Here is a 20,458-nt window from a genome sequence, read left to right as displayed (position 1 = left end):
ATACAAAAATTAAGTCTATTTAAGATCCTGTTTTCTTTCTGAAATGGTCTAAAAAGAAAATCTAATTACATGCACCCTCTAGTGCAGTCATGCTTTTCTTGGGTGTAAGTGCTCACTAGAACATTTGGTTACTCCCCAATCCTGATACAATATACGAGGGCTTTGAGAAAAACCAGCAAACACAGGCTTGTTAAAAGATCATCTTTTATTCTTTTAAAAATGAATACAGTTTCAGTGGTTCCTCCTGTAACTCTACATTATGTAACAATTTGTATTTGTATTTTTATTTCACTCATTAACTTATCAAATGTTTGAGATAAATTTTGTTTTTACACATTTTATATCGTGATTCTAAAAGTAAACCACATCTCGCCTCTAGAGGTCGACAATGTGCTGATTTTAAACACCCTCCAGAAATCATTCAATTGTAAGGAATCTTATTGTAAGAAGAGCATTTGGCCTTTATCTGGCCTAGATACTGGAGCTAACTTCTCATACAGTAATAAAGACTACACCAAAAAAACATATTTGTTATCCATTTTTGGGAATATTATTTGATATAAATGATCAATTCTCCCTGGTGAAAAAAATCCAGTAAAGACCAGCTTTGTTACCAGGATGGGCACATCGTGATGGTGATGATGTAATACATTCTTGCTGGTCAAAGCTGCTCAAAGTACTTGGTGAGCTAGACACATATTTAGATATAAGTGAATATATACTGTGATATGTAAACATTTGAAAATGTATTTAAATAAATGTGAAACTATGTCAAAGTCATCATTGAGGGACTAATGTAAATAAGAAATTTTACTGCTTTTTGACATATTTGTTCACATTTGTGGTTATTCCCATTGTTCAATTTTCTGTGGAGGGTCTACAGCTTCGGTACTAGAAAATCAAACAGCATACAGTATTTTCCAGAATGCATGCAATTACCACATTATTGTGGGCTATTCTAGTACCTTTCAGTCTCTGACAGTTCTCAATAAGTACATCATTTTTCATGTGTTAATTTGGAGCAGCACAAAATTGGCAGCGTGTTTATTCAGTCTATTTCTCAAAGACAAAAGGAATCCAGCACATCCCCCCTCTTACAAAATAAGTACCTCATTAATTTTCCAAAGTGGTCTGCTAGATCCCCTGCTACTCAGGAAGACTCATGCAGTGTTAGGGATGTGATGTTTCCTTCGTCACTGCTGATGTGCCAGAATGAGAAGAGCTGTTCAGACAGCTTCAGGTTTTCTCAAGGACCTTTCTCACCCATGCTATGTTTTGGAAAAAAAAAATTAGGAACTGACCACTGGACATCCATTCAGTGTTTTTTTTTTATTTAAAAAAAAAAAACATTCTGAAATTATGGTTGAATAGTGTTGCCTTCTCTGTACTACAACGGTCTTGAGAGTGAAATTTTCTAAGTAGACAACCTTACATGATATATTTTGAAGTTGGGAGGATTTAAAACTACAAGCACTTTTTGGGTTAAGTGTTTTTTCTGGTTAACTGGCTAATGCTAATGTGGTGTATGCTGGGAATTGTAGTAAAAATTTGCTGAATAAATTGTAATTGTCAAAAGATAGAAACTTGTTAAATATCTGACACTTCAGACTAGGATTATTCATTTAAGCATAGGGACCTGAATAATTGTAGTAAATGTTGATTTAACAGATTAAAACAAGTCATAAAAGTACAGTGTAAGAAAAAGTGAAAGAGATAACTATGTTTAAGACTGTGTTGCATTAGCATCTCAAGCATTAGCAAGTCAACAAAAAGCAGACAACAGATCATGCATGGTGCATGATGGATGACTATGGATAAAAAACTTTGCTGTCAAATAATATGTTAAATTGGGATTAATAACATGAATAATTAGACATTGTCTGATTTCAAATGCTTAGTAAGGATTAGCCTGGTTAGCACTTGAATAAGAGACCGACTAGAAATACTGGCTACTGCAAGCCTTACTTTTTCCAGCCCAAACATAATTAAGTCACATGCAAATACATTGAAAATGAAATGACATTATGGCATATAAAAGTTACTTGTACACTATATGTCCACATTTTTGTCAGTGAATTTAGCTACTGGGTACATTCATTCTCAATTGTGCAAAGACATATTTTGAAATCTCCACAGAAATGCATGAAATAATGTAGGATTCTCTGAAGCACACTCACACAAGCTTAAGGTTTTCATTTTATGCTTTTCTATGGAGGTACAAGCTGTGCATGAACAACTGAACACCTGTGTCCAAAATGGGTGCACTTTTATTTTAAATTAATAATAAAAGGGTGTCTACAAACATGTAGGTGTGTTATAACCTTGCTGGTGTAGAGGGAGACTGAAGTCCATTCATTCATTCATTCATTCATTCATTGCCTGCCACCATTTATCCAGTTCAGGGTTGCTGTGGGTCCAGAGCCCACCCACAATCACTGGGTGCAAGGCAGGAAGACATCCCGGAGGGGGCGCCAGTCCTTCACAGGGCGACACATTCACTTATACATTCAAACCTAGGGACACTTTTGAGTCGCCAATCCACCTACCAACATGTGGTTTTAGACTGTGAGAGGAAACTGGAGCACCCAGAGAAAACCCGTGTGGACACGGGGAGAACACACCAAACTCCTCACAGATTGTCACAACAGGACTGCAGTGCATCGCAGCCTTTCCCAGTGTGCATTCTTGGTTCCCACTAAAAAAATGCAGGCTAGGCTCTGGACCCGCCCTGGCCTTTATTTGGATGAAGCATGCCCAGAAGATGAATGAAGGTATGAATTAACAAATTAATGAACGAACTAATTGAACTGATTCATTGTTTTATGTTACATTTTTTTGCTATTCACATTTTGCATTCCATTTTTATTTTGGCCTTCAGATGTTACACAAATCCCCATATGGATGACTGCAGTATTTTTAAGATTTGCTCATGCCTTTCCAGTGTACATGCTGCCATATCTCTGTGGCTGCAGCTGCAGACCAGAGACTTCAGTGTTATGTGCACCAGAGTGTGAAATGTTGCCTAGAGAAACCACTAGCCCTCTCTGACCAGTGGCTGTTTCAGCTTACATAATAATACAGCAAACAAGAATACTAAATACAATAACACATACACACACTGACTTCTAAGATCCACCCTTTTCTGACCACACAGCAGGCGTGATGTGTGAACGTGTGAAGCTAATCCTCTAAACTGTGCTAGTGTTGTACATAAAGTCGTCCATATGGTAATGCCATCTCACTGGGCATTTATATCTTACACAAAGTAGAAGGTTTGGTTTGTTTTAATATGTATTTAATATATATTTAATATATTGCTCTGTTTTAAGCTTGTAAACCATCATTGTTCTTCATATCACCCATATCATTATTAGATGTTATTATATGAGTGAGAGAATGTTTATTGTGAATCTCCCAAACCAAGACAACAGAACCCTAATTATTTGCTGAAAAAATGTTTAACTGAATGTTTATCCCATACATTCATTTTCCGTAACTGCTTATCAAATTCAGGGTTGCGGTGGGTCTGGAGCCCACCCAGAATCTCTGGGTGCAAGGCAGGAACACACCCTGGAGGGGGCGCCAGTCCTTCACAAGGCGACATACACTCACACGTACAAGTTCACAAACACTTTTGAGTCACTAATCCACCTACCAACGTGTGTTTTTGGACCGTGGGAGGAAACTGGAGCACCCGGAGGAAACCCACCAAACTCCTCACAGAAAACCACCGGGAGTGGGACTTGAACCCACAACCTCCAGGTCCCTGGAACTGTGGGACTATGACACTACCTGCTGCACCACCCTTATCCCATACAGATTCCATTAAAATGTCAGAGGTCACATAACAGCAGAGTTTAGTGAAGAAGGAACTCTTTCAACTGTTTACAAACACATAAAATAAATAATATTAATTTTAGACAATACAAATGCATAATGATTATAATGATATCTCTGTCCAAACAAAGCCATGTATCTCCATTCTTTCTCATTTACAATTTTCTGCATTACTCTATAAACTCTATGCAATTTTTACAATAGATGAACCCAAGGGAAGTAGCCACAGCAGTTCAAAATTAATTTTTTGTTTTTAATGAATTTATCATATTTTGTATGTAAAGTTGCTATTTTGGAGATGCATGTGGTTCTTTTAGGCAAGACAACAATATGTGATGATAACTCAATTTCTATTGCACAGCTTTAAGTCAAACATTCCAGATTCATACATAAAATGTAAGGAAATGAAAGAAACAATGAAATTTTGATAGTGTGCAATAATACGTTTTAGTTAGTTGGTTTGTTTGTTTACTGAATTCACTAAAATGATGCATTGTTGGTCTGTTTCCTGAAGGTAGGAATATTAGTAAACTATTAGTTGCCATCTGTTGCAAGCAAGGCATGCAACCATTCATTCATTCCTTGCCTGTAACCGCTTATACAGTTCAGGGTCACAGTGGGTCTGGAGCCTACCAGGAATCACTGGACACAAGACAGGAACACACCCTGGAGGGGGCGCCAGTCCATCGTGGGGTGACACACACTCATACATTCACTCACATGCTCAAAAACATTTTATATTATGTTTTGGGTGCTGTTATGCTGCACAACCAGCACTGGTGACCAGCTAAACCAGAACCACACCAAGACTAGACTAGCATCAACCAACATAGACCAGCATAAGACATGTTCTTCTATTTTGCAGCAGGGTATGGAAAAGTTATTACAATGTTTAAATCATGTCCCTGTAATTATGCCAACTGACAAGTCATTCAAAACAGTGCTATTCATCACCTCCATCATTTGGTTGTAGGGCTGTGATATGGGGATGAGGAGGCAGGGCTCCAGAGTCTGAAACTGCTTTTGCCGGTCCTGGCACAGGGCAGAGGCAGGTACATTTCGTTTAGTGTGAAAAGCTGCTAAAACCTTTGAGTGCATTGTTGAAATGTCAGCTAAAAGACTACACCCACCGTTCTTGAAAAACTGGGTTGCATCCTGTCACATTTTATTTTTTATCTCCTGTATGTCTTCTTCCTTTTTACAAAATGCTTCACTTCCATGTTGCTGTACGCTGCTTGCAAAATATAATTCACACCTGTTTTGAGGGTGGATTGAACAAGTTCATGTGAACAGAAGGGGAGGCAAATCAGGCAGTGTGGAGACTCTGGATGTTTACTTTTTGCAGGACAAGAAAATGAAAGAATTAACATTTTAAACTGTGTGGGATCCACCAAGACCCAGAACTGAATAAGTGGTTACAGACCTGAAAATAAAAGTTAATTAAAATAAAAGCAAAATATTCTAGACCCCCTGACAATCACTGGCCCTTAGAATCATCCTAACATTTCTCCACATACGGCACCCCTAGTTAAAGAACAAGTTGAAAAGGGGCAAATAAATTATGCAGAGCAATATTTACAGTAGTCGGTAACTGTAGATCTACAAAGCACACACACTCACAATGATCAGGTATAATATCCATGTTTCTACAATCACTATCATTTTATATATAGATATAATTTGGTTTCATAAAGAAAATGTCCAAAATGTGCATTTACTGAAACTAGAACCGATGGTTTTGCTAAATGTTCTTTCTCATTTCCGTTGTTGACCGTCTGTTGACAGGTTCCTCTTTTTGAATCTTGGTTCATTCCTTCATATCACTCTCAGCCATTGCTATCTTATTTTGTACATTTAGTACATTTAGAATATTTTGTGGCAAAATATCTTATATTTTAGTATATTTATCAATAAAATTCTAGTTACAGAAAATAAATAAATGTGTATATATATATATATATATATTATAATAAATGAATAAGTAAACTGCAGGCATTAATCGGGGAAAAAATATAATCTGTTATTGTTATTGATCACCATGCAGAGTCAAACAAACAAACACAGTTCAGAAAGAAAACTCTTTACAGAGACTAACTAACCACAGTATTAGCAGCTTCTGTTGCTTCCTTTATTTGGCAAGAAAGCCTGCCGCTCTTACATCAAGTGTTATTAAAGTGATTGATGTAAAAGTTAGTTTTTTAAAGAATGCAGATATGTATATTTTGCCATTTCTCAAACATGTCTACGTTACAAACATGTTTATTAATAATAGCATAGTGAGTAACACAGCTCCACTAGGATTCCCCAACTTGAGCAGGAACACTATACCACCACAGTCCTTGGGCAAGACTCATAATTCTACATAAGCCCACCATCCTAAAAGGATTATTGCCACACTGGAAAAGAAGATCAAAGATATTTCAAATGTAATGCTTTGTGTGCTTCTAGATTTTGTGCTACTTAACATATGGGCCTTTTATGTTAAGATGCTAACAGGTAAAGTCTCGCAAGCCCACTGTAGTGGGAACCACAGGTGCAGATTCAAGATGGGCATGCACTCTGGGTGGGTTGGTACGTTATTGGACGGATTGAGCTATGGCTGATAAATATGGGCAACCTGTTACCTTAATGTATGGGGCTCATATGCAACCCAGGTGGCCCCTATGTTCCCTGGACTGCATCCACGTGTGGCCAACATTTAACCTGTTGACAAAACCTCCCTGAGCTACTGAAAGTTTGAGTGATGTACCAACAATAACTGGGAGGTTGGACTTTCTGAGAATTTTGGAGATTGTTGATAATGACAGGAAATGTTCGAGACTGAGATAATAACAACATTATTGGGTTTGTAGCAAAATTAGGCCTGTTATAAACATATAAAACTGAATAACTCTTCAGTAAATAAAGAAAAACAGAGGTAGGACCGCATGCAGCGTCCTATTTGATTACAGCGAGGTGACCATGTGACCAGCGTTGAGAAGGACACTGACGAAAGCCGGAGCTCGGTTGAGTGTGTATGGGTGTGTGTGTGTGTCTGTTGACATCCGCGGAGGAGCTGGTGCGGTGCTGAGGGACGGTCTTGACTCCTGTTTAACACCGCGCCGTTCAGGAAGCGCACCGCTGTCCGGTTTCACACCTTTGAGGGTCGCCGCCGTTTAAAGCTCACGTCGCTCGGATGTTGTCATTTGTAAAAGGGCACGCGGACTAACGTCGCCAAACGTCGCCTAATGTAACAAACCGAGAAGAAGAAACAGTTCGCTGAGGAAATGGGTTTTGTTCGTTTGTAGGACCTTCGCTGCTTCTTTGTCAAATTTCCTTCAGCAGGCTTCTGAACAGCAGTGTTTCTGGACTATTCCGGTGGCTTTTCCAGCTGCAAAGACCCCATCCGATTCTGTCATTCCGTACCGACCGCGGAAATCGGTAAGAAACGTTTCCAATTACAGACACTCAGTTCTCAGTGTTTGCTAAAAGATTACAACAGTAGACCAAGCTAAAGGTAAACACAGGCTACTGTTAGTGCTCAACAAACACCTGACAATGTGCAGTAGATCTGCCTCGACACCTGTAATAAGAGGGTTTTAATAGCAGGGTTCAAGACAGACAGATTTTCCAAGGGCTATTCACCTACAATAACAGCAATGCGTGTGAATCCTGTTGTATTTCCTGGACCAAAACATTGTACAATCATGTTGTGCCATATTGGCTTGAATCTTGTTTATTTATTGCATATGGGCACGCAACTGGATAATCACACTCTACAGAGCTGCTACAAGCATTGATCCAAGGGTGGTGCAGCTGGTGAGTGTGTGGAGGCATGGCCCCATATTAACCCAGAGACTTGAACAAGGCAGTCAAGTATTTTCATAAGAGATTTCGCTCTCCCTCGGGTGCTGCCAGGGGTAAACAAAACGTAGACGTTCAGTTCTGTGGGTTTCCATTTACAATCCAGTGATCAGGAATAAAAACAAGCCTCTACTCAGAAATCAGTGTGACCTACTCATACTTAAAGAGGGAAAGGAAAAGTCTTTCAAGGTCATCTTCCGAGCATACGTATGTGTGGTGTGTGTGTGTGAGAGAGAAACAGAGAGAGAGAGAGAGTGTCTGAGTATCTGTGTGTAATATGCATGTTATCAGAGCAGTTTTCACATAGTATGCCATGGCAGGCTGAAGGTAAGGTAAACTGCCTAGTGGTTTGTTGATTTGATTAAAACTAAAGTTATTACTATTGGAACATAAAAATAATGCAATTTTTTCCAATCATTTAGCCACAGACTGTTTCCTCCTCAAGATAAGCACTATTCATGACTTGAACCCTGATTATAGTCAAACAACTACTTAAGACAAACGATCTGTGTCGTTAATTTTAATTCATCCACGTAAATATATTGGATTCATATTCCAAAGAAGCCAATCTTTTAAAAACTGTTTAGTTTTAAGATTTAAACTGTTATTTTAAGATTTTTAAAGAGCAACTTCACCTTTAATTCAACATAAAAAAATAAGCGCAAATGGGTGGGTGTCATCGAGGTGGTTAAACTCTGTTATATTTGTCAATAAAATATTGGCATGCAGAATGTGTCGTGTGGTCGACATCTACACCTGCTCTACATCATCTGTTATCTATGCCTATAACAGAGTTGAACCAGAGGGGCGCTACAGAGGTGGAAATGATGACAGTAAAATATTTTATTGACATTTTGGATACAAATTGTATATGGTATAGGGCTGGTATATACTATTTTTAGAATGCAATAATATTCAGCTGTTAATTTAAAAAACCTCAAATTGTCGCCCACTCAGAACCGCAAGGCCATGTCAGAATGATTGATAGTGCCATCACCATGGCAACGTAAACACCGTAACCTCCGTAGTGGATTGAGAGCACCAATGATATTATACTGAGAATTTCATTTTCATCTGTTCCCTTGAGAAAGTCTTCAGAGAGCTTTAGAGGCTGAATATGCTGAAAAACAATTTCTTTAACGAGGTGAGTGACGCAAACTTTCATTGGTACAGATTGGATGTCACTTAATCTGAAATGAGTCCCACCCAACTGAAATTCAACGGAAGATCTGAGAACTCTGAGAACAAATTTCTCTCAAATAGGTGATAAATGGCTGTTATTCTCGCTGCACCAGTTCAGAGCACATTCATTATAAAACATACAGATAATGTCTAAATAAAAATATGAAAAGGAGCGGAGATTTAGATTTTTTTGAAGAAATGGGAAACCATTACCACCGCGACCCTGAAATGGAAAAGCGGAAAAGAAGATGTATGTATGTATGAAACCATTACTTTACAGCCACTTACCCCAGATGTAGTTGATCAGGCAAGACGTATCTCTCTTTAGTTTAAAACTGGAGCCCGAAAGCTAAAGTTGCTAGCATACTCAAGAAATGAGTATGCATCCAAATATTTTCTGTGAAATCCCCAAATTGTTTTGTGAACGCACTATTTTTTAGTTCACATTAAGCCATAGTGTGCCATTAAGCACAACCATAATTAAAGTTGTCAATTAGGAACTGTAGCTAAACATGTCTTTGCTGATTGGTTACATGTGGAGTAAATGGAAAATTGAGTAATATTGACCCCAACCGCTCCTCCCCATCTATTATTTTAAGGTATTTTTAAGACTCCCTTCATTAGTGTGGATGTTTTAATTAGAGAGTTCAGGTGTCACCATTGGACACATGTATACAGAAAATACTCATTCAGATACTGGAGGAAAAAACAGAAAGAACCCAACTTCTCTTCTGTAACATTCCTGAAACAATACACTCAAATTTTGTGCCAACATGTTGTAAGGTATTTATTTGTTCCTTATTCTGAGCATGATAGACTTTTTTTTAGAAGCTTATGTTCATTGATATGTTGTTCAAGAAAGTTTATCATCAGCTGATATGAAAAATATACATATTAATGCTGTTATAATTAGTAAGTGATTCAAGACACCTCTTGAATATAAACCATGGGAGGGTAATCTTAGCCTCAAAGGGCTGGTGTGGCCGCTGGATTTTTGTCCGTTCAGGCCAGAGCACACCAGATTTCACTCCTGTAATTAGTTGGTCTCAGTAAAACAACTAATCATGTGACCTCCTGTTTGGTTGGAACCAAAACTAGCAGCCACCCTGGACCTTTGCGGATAAGATTGTCTACCCCTGATATAAACCAACATGTATATCCATACTGATTTGTGATATATCATGATATCTCTCTAATTTAATGGCTTTATAAATCCAGCGACTCTATTGAAGCAAATAAGCACTGCATAGAGGCTTCACTGCTCTGTGGGAAAGGTCAACAGGATTAATTGTGATGCTCTAAATATTTTGAACTGTTTTCGTTTGAATGTCAGTTAGGTTTTTTATGTTTACTATCAGTCCTGCAAAATCTTAAGATGCAAACTGGCTACCTTTCATAGAAGAAGCTGAAATCAGTAGTGGATATTGAAAGTGGACAATTTTGGATGGATTATGGAAATTATTGTTGGTCATTGGGAAAATCTTTTATTGATAAAAATTAAAAAATATCAACCTGTTGTAAAGGTTAGTCAGATTTACTGTAGGAGTGCTTGAGTGTTTATCTCCAAATGTACTGTAGTCTCAGCAACTAACCATTTCATATTAACCTCATATTACCTGTACATTGCGTGCCTTAAGAACAAATTGCATGTTGCTGAGCTGCTGAGCTGAGTAGAGATGACAACAAAACTGAAGGGCAACTTTGCATCATGGCCTAGTCTGTGTGTATTTTGGTCCCTTACTGTGGCCTGGTTATTTGTTCCCTTTAGTCTTCTGCTCTCAGTGCTGTCGAGTAAGATGTGCGGTTAATAGATGCACCCAGCTGTGTGTCTGACATTGGACATCATGATCGAGGCGACATTACGTTGCAGACATCTAGAGCAGAGGCCCTGACAGATAGACACAGTACATCAAATACCATTAGCCAGCCATAGAATTGAGAAAAGCATAGGAAAACCAGGATAGGAAGGTTTTAGACCTGATATATGTTTTGTATTGAGGTTGTGCTTTACATTGAGGTTTAAAATGTGGTTTGTGGCTTTGTGGAGCAGAGTGGGATTGGTGTTCTGTATTTAAAGATTTGCTTTATGTAATTATATTTATAAATATTAAGTTTATCTTCTTTTGAGCAAACAAAATTTGCCATTGCCATGATGACATAGGCATGCTTATGCTTGATGTGATTAAAGCATCATTTGACATACCTAAGGATTCCATATAATTTTGCTCTTTACTTTAATAAGTATATAATAAGTCAGTTTCCAACTGCTATTTATGGTTGCCCATATAATGCAGTGCCCCCACAGTGTGAGGGTGAACACTAGCCCTTGTTTTTCTCTGAGACATGTGAAGCCAACCACTGCATTTTTACACTACTACTAACACAGCATCATTGAAGAACTCAATATGCTTGCAGTGGGAATGGTAACTGCTGATTCAGTTACATCAGCTATCACTCCTGTGTGAGTCCTGGGGATTGTGGAATACTGGCCCCTAGCCATTGCAGTAGGTCAAACTGGCAATCTCCTAAAGGCAGTGTCAATGAGATGGTTGCCTGGATAAGAACAATTACTTTATATACTGCATATACAAATGCATTTTACATAATTTTTATATAAAACTAAATTAGAATTAAAATATTCTTCTGTTGTTTTGTCATTTTATGTAACTAGTTTTGAAAACCATTTTGTTAATTTATTAATATAAATAAATAAAAATGTATTAATACTCAATGTTCACAAATAGGAGAACAGTAAAGTTAATGCTTTTGAGAGTCACTGGGCAGGTTCTAGAAGGGCTAGGAAAAAACAAGAAACATCATAGAACAGGTATGTTCTTGGCAAAACAGTTAAACCACAAAGAATAACCATGGCAGTGAATGTTTCTGGTTAGAGGAGCTGTTTTGTATTAGTAACAGTGAGTAGTAGTGATGGAATGATGATGATCAGATTAGACTCTGCAACCCAGGGTGCAGCTACTACATATACAGGAAAAGTGCATTGCTTGATTCAGTCCTTTTTTAAAGACAGAAATAAGAGATAACGGATACATCCTCAGCTGTTTGTAACTGCAGCTACAGCTCATGATTGAAATAGTTAATGCACATTTGTTCACATTTCCCCCATTCTTCTTGGAGATAGTTAAACTAGGATTGGGGGATTAATCCCAGCAAAAAAAATGTTGACTAGGAGTTTAAGAAATCACTAATGTAATCAGTCTCTCTGGATGTATATGATGGCTCTTCACTTCTTGTTAAGTAGAGTGATGATAGCCACTGCAGGTGTCTGTCACAAATGGCAAGTTTAAAAGATGTGTTGTAACTTTACACGTCTCAAAAGGGAGCATGTACTAATGTTCACCCACCTGCCTTGTTGACGTTTGTCCTACGGTGTCTCAGTGACAGATCTTACTACAACCCTATAGAACTGTAGCCCAGTCAACAGGGAAACAATAAAAGTTATATCTGAGTAGTTGCTAAGGATGTGTTGATAGAGGATGTTTTGCCATATCATTGGTGGCTTTCTTTAGCATTCTGAGAGATAAAATGGTGTATGTGTTTGTAAATAGAAGAACTGAAAACTTTGGACAGATTTCTTCACAGCTACAGTGTTGTTCTCATAAGTAATATTGCAGTCAGAATGAATCACCCCCTAATTACAAGCTTCCTTCAGTTTGCAATAAATCACTCCTACAAGAACCATTTAAAAAGTTCACGACAACTAATGTAACAACAGGTTTCTCCAAATTCAAGTTTCACAGTTTAAAAGTTTGTAAAACGTGCTAACAAATTGCAATGGGAGCTAAATGATTTTAATTGACTTAATGTCTATGAATTGGATACATATCCAGATTGAATTGGATTTTTTGTAGAATCACTTTTCTTTAAAATAATCAGATGAAATATCTGTATTATTGCAGTCAGATTTATATAGTGATCTCTATGCTAATCCAGGTATCAGGGGTCATTGACAATTGAGAGGCTTCCAGTGAGTGTATAATGTATTTACATGTCAGGTATAGTGAAAAACACAGTTGTATAGGAATAAAATATAAAACTTGTTCTCAAGTGTCACACTGAGGTGCAAGGGACAAAGTAAAATGTAACTGCAGGGAAAAACACCCTACACAGGAGACACATACTAAACTTAAGACAAAATATGCCAATGAAATATCAACATTAAGTATAAACAATATATAAACCTATACTAGACCTAAATAAATCTAGTTCTATAAAGAACTAAATTAACCAGGACACAAAGAACCTAAAACCTGAGATAAACAATATACATATACCTACACTAGACAGAGACAGAATTAAACTGACCAAGGCATTATAATCTAGACAAAAACAGCACATATACAATTACAAAACAAGTAAACTAATACCAAACATAAATAAACCAGGAACTAAGCATTAAAATACAAACTCAGAGACAAAAAGGCAAGAGGATGCTATAAGAAAATGTCAGGAACACAGATATTCAGTAAACAACCAACATAAAGAAAGATAGGAATATAAATAAACCTGAAACAAAGGACCAAGGTAGAGCAAACTAGGAGCAACAGAGACGTAAACGAAAACCAAAAAAAAAGAGACTACCTCAACAGTAGACATGAAACAAAGACATGGAACCAGCCCTATAAGTCCTATGAAAAACACAAAACACCTGTGAAAGTCACATGACACATTAGGAAGAGGGCATGGCTGCATGAACACAAGGACAAAATAATCACATGACACTGGGGGGGCATGGTTAATGAAGCATAAGGAGACAAGCACGTGTGAAAATGTAAACAAAACCAGGAATCACACAAAAAAAACAAAGATCAAAATAAATCCAAAAACAAAAAAAGGGGGGTGGAAACCTGGCAGTGAGGCATTATAGAATACTGTATAACACACAAAAAATATATAAATATTAAATGTAGCTCAGAATGTTTTTATTTTTGTGTGTGTACTGAGTGAAATTCTTATTCTGTTGCTCTTTAATGTTGATTTTTTTTTATTGTGTAGTACCTACACTGTGCTTGCACTTATAATACAGTCACTGTTTTGTGTTGTTACACCATGTACCGGACACCTTAAGCTGCTTGTTTTGTTTAGAGTGCAGCTTGAGGTATGTTTGGCTGCCACACATTTCCACTGAAATATTGCAAGCTAAATATAGTCATTTGTAGATGACAGGCTAGGAGTTGGTATTGTTGAGGGTCATTTGCTTCCACCCTTATCTGTGTGGACAGCTGCTCCTGGCTTGTCTGGCATTGCAGAACAAAATGTGAAGTGGAGATTTTCAGTGATGTAGAACAAATATGAAGATTGGCAAGAGGAAATAGACTAAGACAGAGTGCCACAAAATAGATGTTTGTCTAGGTTTATCAAAGAATTAGATAATAACAAGTTGTTTTCTTTTGATGGAATTTGATACGAATACTGTCTCATATTCGTTCACAATTTCCGAAAGTAATAAATATATATGTATACTTAAAAGTTAATGATGAATAAACCAATAGAAATGCTCCAAAATGTATTGGAATAAAATCTTTTGACATTGACTTCCACTGAAACTTAAGAAGTTATTCCCTTCTCCTGTAATGTTGCTATTTTGGGAGATACAGCGATGATATGTAATACAATTATGTAAATATAAAAGGGCAGAATGTCTATCAGGGCATGTAATGGAAAATGTAATGATTGTATTTTTATTTTTATAAATAAGTTTATTTGCACATCATGAACCAAAATAATAGCACTCATGGTGTAAACAGGGTGAACATAAAATAATATATGTCGTGTGCTTGTAGTCTCTTACACGTTAAAATCAAACATGACTGGATAACAAGATTTCTGTAGCTTGTATATGGTCTGTGTATCAATAATTCAAACAGATTCTGTCATAAGTGCAGAGAAATGCATTGGAGGCTAACATGCTAAATGTTTTGCATTGAATTCTATGATGAAAATGCTAATATGCCTAACAGAGATTTTGACTTTTTTTTACTCATTAGGACACAACAGAATCACTCTACTCTTCTGACATGACAAGATGATGGGCAGAGAGAGGAGTTCTAAATGAGATAAATATTTCCATCTTTCGCATCTGTTTACATTTGTGCTGAAGAAGAAGAACACTCTGTCCCCAAAATGGCAAATGCAGCCAAAAAAAAAAAGAAAGAAAAGAAATCATGTGACTGAAATGCAAGGATAAAAAGAAATGAAGCACACAGCAGAAACTAAAATGCAGAGAAGCAAGTCAGACGTATAATAGAAAGAAAATATTTTTAATTTGATTTGAAGGCTTTATCCTAAAGGACCTGGTTGGTTCGCTTCCTCTTCCTCTTGATTTGTCATTTTCCCTCCACAACTGGAGCACTGGCTTGTTAAGCATTGTACAGAACTGATAAGACTGTTATCCCCATCCTGGTACACTTGATAAGCCAAATTTAGATGTAGAAGAGAGATGGGAGATGTGCTCCCTATGTCTGGAAAATCACACAAATGGCTTTTGATTTTAATTTAATCTTGGCCAGGTGTGCTGCTTCCCCAAAGCAGTTTGAAATTTCAACAAGGTCACTGTTACTCCTGCACTGAGTGGTGGAAATTACAAGGATGTTCTTATGGTCTAACAAAAATACTTCCAATTATAGTAGCTAGTATGTCTGTATCTTAGGAAAATATTATTTTCCTCGACCCACCCCTAGGTCTTCAGTACAGGTGTAAGAAGACATACAAGTGTTTAAATTATACCTGTTTATTAAACAGTATAGCTGTTTATTTCTATACAAACTTTCAGTACAAACTGTTCATTAGCAGCATGTGTCCAATTTTGGTGTGCATTTTCAGGTATATACATTTAAATAATATATCAAAATTAGCAGCTGCAAGAAAGCAAAGAGCAAAGAGAAAAAAATACAAACAAAGACACACTTTAATACCTAATAATACATTTTATATTTTAAATAAATATCCAATTAGGGATCAGGAGAAACATTTACTCCAATAGCAAGAGATTCTTGAGTGGAAATTTGTTTTACTTTTTTTTACTTAACAAAATAATATATTGAGAAGAGGGAGCAGATGAAGGAACAAAAACATAGTATGCATCAAATTATTGCTTTAGCTTTTAAACATTCAAATTCACCAAGTACTAATTCAGACACCTTACTAAGAAATATAAATGTCAAAATCTTTCTACACGTGTATAGGGCCTAGTCACTTTTACAAGAGAGCCTTGTAAATAATCCATGTTAAAACCTCCATATTTAACAAATTATACATAAGTTTACAATTCCAACTGAGAATGGAACAATTGAAATGCTCAAAAAAAGATGAAATCCTAAAACATTATCTTTCACTTACATTTAAAATGTTTTCTTTCTTGTAAAAACTTATTATTTTAGAGATCCAAGGTATGTTTGTATGACTTTACATACTTTTCCTTAGAAGCTTTAATTAGTCGTGATAAACATTTGTTAGTTCCAAAGTGACACGTATGTATCTATGCATTTGCATCACATTTGCTTGTTCAAACTTTGTCTGAGGACAGTGTGTGTCCTCAAAAGACTGGTGTCTAAATGTAGGGTAGAGAACCATAGCTGATACACTGAGAGCTGTGGGAGAGGACTGAAGAGTCTCTCCAGTGTTCTGTCATTCTCAAAGATTTCTTAAAGGCTTCCATCCACTGGGGACACGGTGAGTCAATTAGACATAAAAAAAATGAGCATGTACCTCCAAGAGATTTTGACGCGCATTGTCTTCACGGGAACAGTCGTGTGTTTGACTCACAGTAAACCCAGCTGTGTTGATTTCTAATGTGTGTAGAACATTTTTGCTGTTTCATCAATAAGAAATATGTGTGATAATTATTAATTCCAGTAACTGAAAATGCCAGCGGATTTAATTTTATGTGGTCAAATATTAAGCAGACTGCAATAGTTTCCTGACTGATATGATCCATATTCATATCAGTCCATATCAGTCCTTTCTGACTGATAAATAACTTGGGTAAATTACAAAAATAGTTATATATATTTATGTCTTGGAGAAGAGTTTGAAAGCAATTCAAGCAGTTGAAATAGTTCAAGAAGGGTAACATTGTAGGGCTCTGGGAAGAGCGATGGTCTTATTGACATATTGCACGCCATAATGTTCAGGGTCAATGGTCATGGTGGAGACGTCCAACAAATCTGTGTGAAGTACCCTTGGTCAGTACCAAGATGAATGGTTTGTTTTACACACCACACCTATCAATCCCTACTACCACTCCACTCCTACTGCATAATCTGCAGGAACTGTGCCAGATTATTCAAGCTCCATGGGATGGATTATTACAGGACACCATTAGGAACCTCTACAAATCCATGCCGAGATGTTTGGCATGTTGTGTTAAAAAACATGGTGACCCGACCCCATAATGAGAGACACTACTTCTGTATGTGTATATATCAGTCTAAACATTTAAACATTTTTTTTAACAAATTATTATTGAATATTATTGCAATCCAATGCTGCCTTCTGGGTGCAACTATTTTTTTTTAATTATGAGTGTATATATATGACAGTTAATCTTCAGCTAAAATTTCAGGCTAAACTGGACCAATGTATTAATTTACTACAGATAGGAATGGAGTCACAAAGCCAGACGAAGCTTGATGTTCCTTCATCGTCAGTGGAACCTGGAGCTCTCAAAGAGGACTCTGCTGCTGTTCCTGCTTCAGACTCAGACTCCACACCCAGTACGCCTCCATCAGCTCCATCCAGGCCAAGGAGGCCACAGAGGGCCCCTCGCATAGAAGGATCTATTGACGTGTCAGAGCCCAAATCCCCAGAGTGTCCCAAATTGACCTGTGGGAAATCTGGCTCCCCTGCTCCCTGCAAACCCATCCGACCATCAGCTCCAGCACGCCAGTTCCATGCTGACACACCCCATGGCCAAGCCAATTTGCCTGAGCACAAACTGACTGGGCACAGCTCTGGGGCCAGAAGCCACATCTCCATGAGAGCAGCCTCACTTCCTCAAGCTCCATCCTACAAACCACCTCCAGCAGATCCCAGCCCTCACCCTCACAGGGCACTCTCAGTGGCTGGAACAGCTGATACTGAGTCTCAGGTTGTGGAGGATTTCAGGTAATTTCTGATATCTTCTCAGTCCTGATTTATTCTTTAGGCTTGAATGAAATTGGATTTGTTAAAACAAGTACACGGCAAATTCACCAGTGTTAAACTGTTAGTGTTGATTTAACACTGGAGAATTTGCTTTGTAGGGATGTAGCAATTCACAATTATTCATTCATTTATTCATTCATCTTCTTTTCCGCTTGTCCATTTCAGGGTTATGAATTCACAATTAGTTTTTTTTAATATACAAATATTTAATGATGTAAACACCCACTCTTTACTATGTCAAAGTTTTAATTCTCAGTTTAATAGAGCTTTAAAAATAAATATTTGAAACAAAAGCTGTGCTTTATAGTGTCTTGATCTAATGCTTTAATCACAAGGAATACATAGTAATCATTGTAAACAGCACAATAAGATATAATATGATACAGTACAAAACACGAAACAAATCTTTGTTACATTTTTAAAAACAAATTTGCTTCTTAAGCTGAGATATATCATAGCATTTTATCAAAGCATTTCGGTCCATTTTTCAGTGTAAAACACAGCAACACAAGCATAAATACATAAAGCAACAATGATTCAGTTTATTTTGGGTAACCAAATCCTTCATCCTTATTAAGAAATGCATTACAATATAATGTCTTTTTTTATTGTGACTGCTAAACGTTCCCTTAGCCAGATAATAGAGTTTACTGTGGGAATTTAATTTGGGAAAGAATATCTGGGCCATCATGGCATATTGACACACAAGAACTAGGAGCCATTGAACCCATTATATCCCACTTTATTAAATTCCAAAGGAAGATTTTTCCAGTAACAGATGCCCTTGCAGAAGTCAAGGCATGTGATAATAAGTTGGATAGGCTTCTGGATATTAAAGGAGTTAGCCACAGAGCCATGGAGGACACCACTAGGTGCCCCACATTCCAGTATGCTCCTGTTAACATAGCATGATCTTTAAAGTTTATGAGATATAGGATTTTCAGATTTACTGACGTTGGATTTCTAATTTGATTAAAGGATCATATGACATTTTTTATCATCAGTTGCTAGTTACCTTATACACAGCTAAGGTTTTCATGTTTTAACATCCATCAAGGCACAACATTCCAATCTGTAGAACAAGCTGTCTTCTGTAAACCAAGACATGTCCCAGAAGAGCTATTAACCCTGCTGCTAATGGGAGATATTTATGGATGTTCCTCTGTCTCCTCTCGGCTCTTTTCTTCTCTTGTCTTACTCCCTTCCTTTCTTTCCTGCTCTCTAGAAGAGTCTCTGAGGAGGCAAGGGCTTCTCTGTTGATTAATGATTATTGTATCCAGTAAAATAATGGAATAAAAGTACTGGCTATCAAAAAGGGAAAATTGATCATCTCCACTGGATTAACTGAAGGAATCCAGTGATGGAATTTCATGTGCATTTGTGAACACACACACACACACACACACACACACACACACTGCTGTCATCTAGAAGTTAAACCATGTATTGTGTCTGATTACGCAGAACTGCTTATTGCTGGTTTTAGTTGTGTCTTTCTTTGCTTGCAGAGTGCACATAATCACATGGAACGTGGGCTCAGCTGTGCCTCCTGATGACATCACTTCCTTGCTGGGGCTGAATGTAGGCGATGGAAACACAGACATGTACATTATAGGGTAAGACTGACCTCTCCCTGCTGCTCACAGATAGGTTTAAAAAGTGTATGGAAAGCACCATGAATTTAAACAAAATGAACAGTTTCGTTAATCGTACAGCCGTCACATCAAAAACTAATGTATTGACTTTGCTTGATTCACGTGTCCATCATTTGCATTTTACATAATTTGTCATTAAAATGAATTCATAAAAAAGCCTAACATTGCTTTTTTTTTTTACATTACAATTATTGATGTTTCTTTGACAAGGTAGGGGTATTAGTATGTGTACAGCAGGACCAGATGTTTAGATTCCTTTTTTTTATATAGTGCAATTGTTACTCAGAAATTCTCTAACTACTGGGAATTGTCTGTATTTTAATGGCACTACTCTGAGCGTCACGGGGGCGCAGAAGGTAGTGTCACAGTCACACAGCTCCAGGGACCCAGAAGTTGTGGGTTGAGTCCCTCTTCGGGTCATTACAGTCATAAACTGACTTTTTGATCAAGACGTTTTGCATATTTTGTTTTATTCTGATAAAAAAAAATCAGTAATAATATCTTACCAAATCTGAGTATTGCTCAAACTGAGCTTGTACACTTGCCCTGAAAAAACAGTACATCCAACAATAACAGAAGCTACTTGCACATTTTATAGACTATTGTTTACATTTTTCCATATTTAGGAGTTTATTAAGGATGCTTAGGTTTTTTTTAATTATTGTACTGATAAAATAAGGTCTGAAAGAATATTTTTTATATTTCAATATTGTAATGAAAAAGTGCAATTTTTAAATTGCAGGAACTGTAATTTTAAATCATAGCCTACATTATCCTGA

At 37.1% G+C, this 20,458-nt stretch overlaps 1 protein-coding gene across 1 annotated transcript in view; it reads left to right on the top strand.

The window, feature by feature from the left end:
• The first annotated feature begins 6,931 nt into the window (after window positions 1–6,931).
• Window positions 6,932–20,458, top strand: part of LOC136679481 (inositol polyphosphate 5-phosphatase K-like) — a 29,058-nt gene continuing 15,531 nt past the window's right edge. Inside the window, exons 1-3 of the mRNA XM_066658013.1 lie at window positions 6,932–7,257; window positions 17,477–17,985; window positions 19,533–19,640. Of these exons, the coding sequence (XP_066514110.1) occupies window positions 17,483–17,985; window positions 19,533–19,640 (611 nt within the window). The 5' untranslated portion in view covers window positions 6,932–7,257; window positions 17,477–17,482. The remainder of the gene's footprint in view (window positions 7,258–17,476; window positions 17,986–19,532; window positions 19,641–20,458) is intronic.

The sequence above is a fragment of the Hoplias malabaricus genome, chromosome Y, assembly GCF_029633855.1.
Source record: "Hoplias malabaricus isolate fHopMal1 chromosome Y, fHopMal1.hap1, whole genome shotgun sequence".
NCBI lineage: Eukaryota > Metazoa > Chordata > Actinopteri > Characiformes > Erythrinidae > Hoplias > Hoplias malabaricus.
This window is presented reverse-complemented; position numbering and strand designations above follow the sequence as displayed.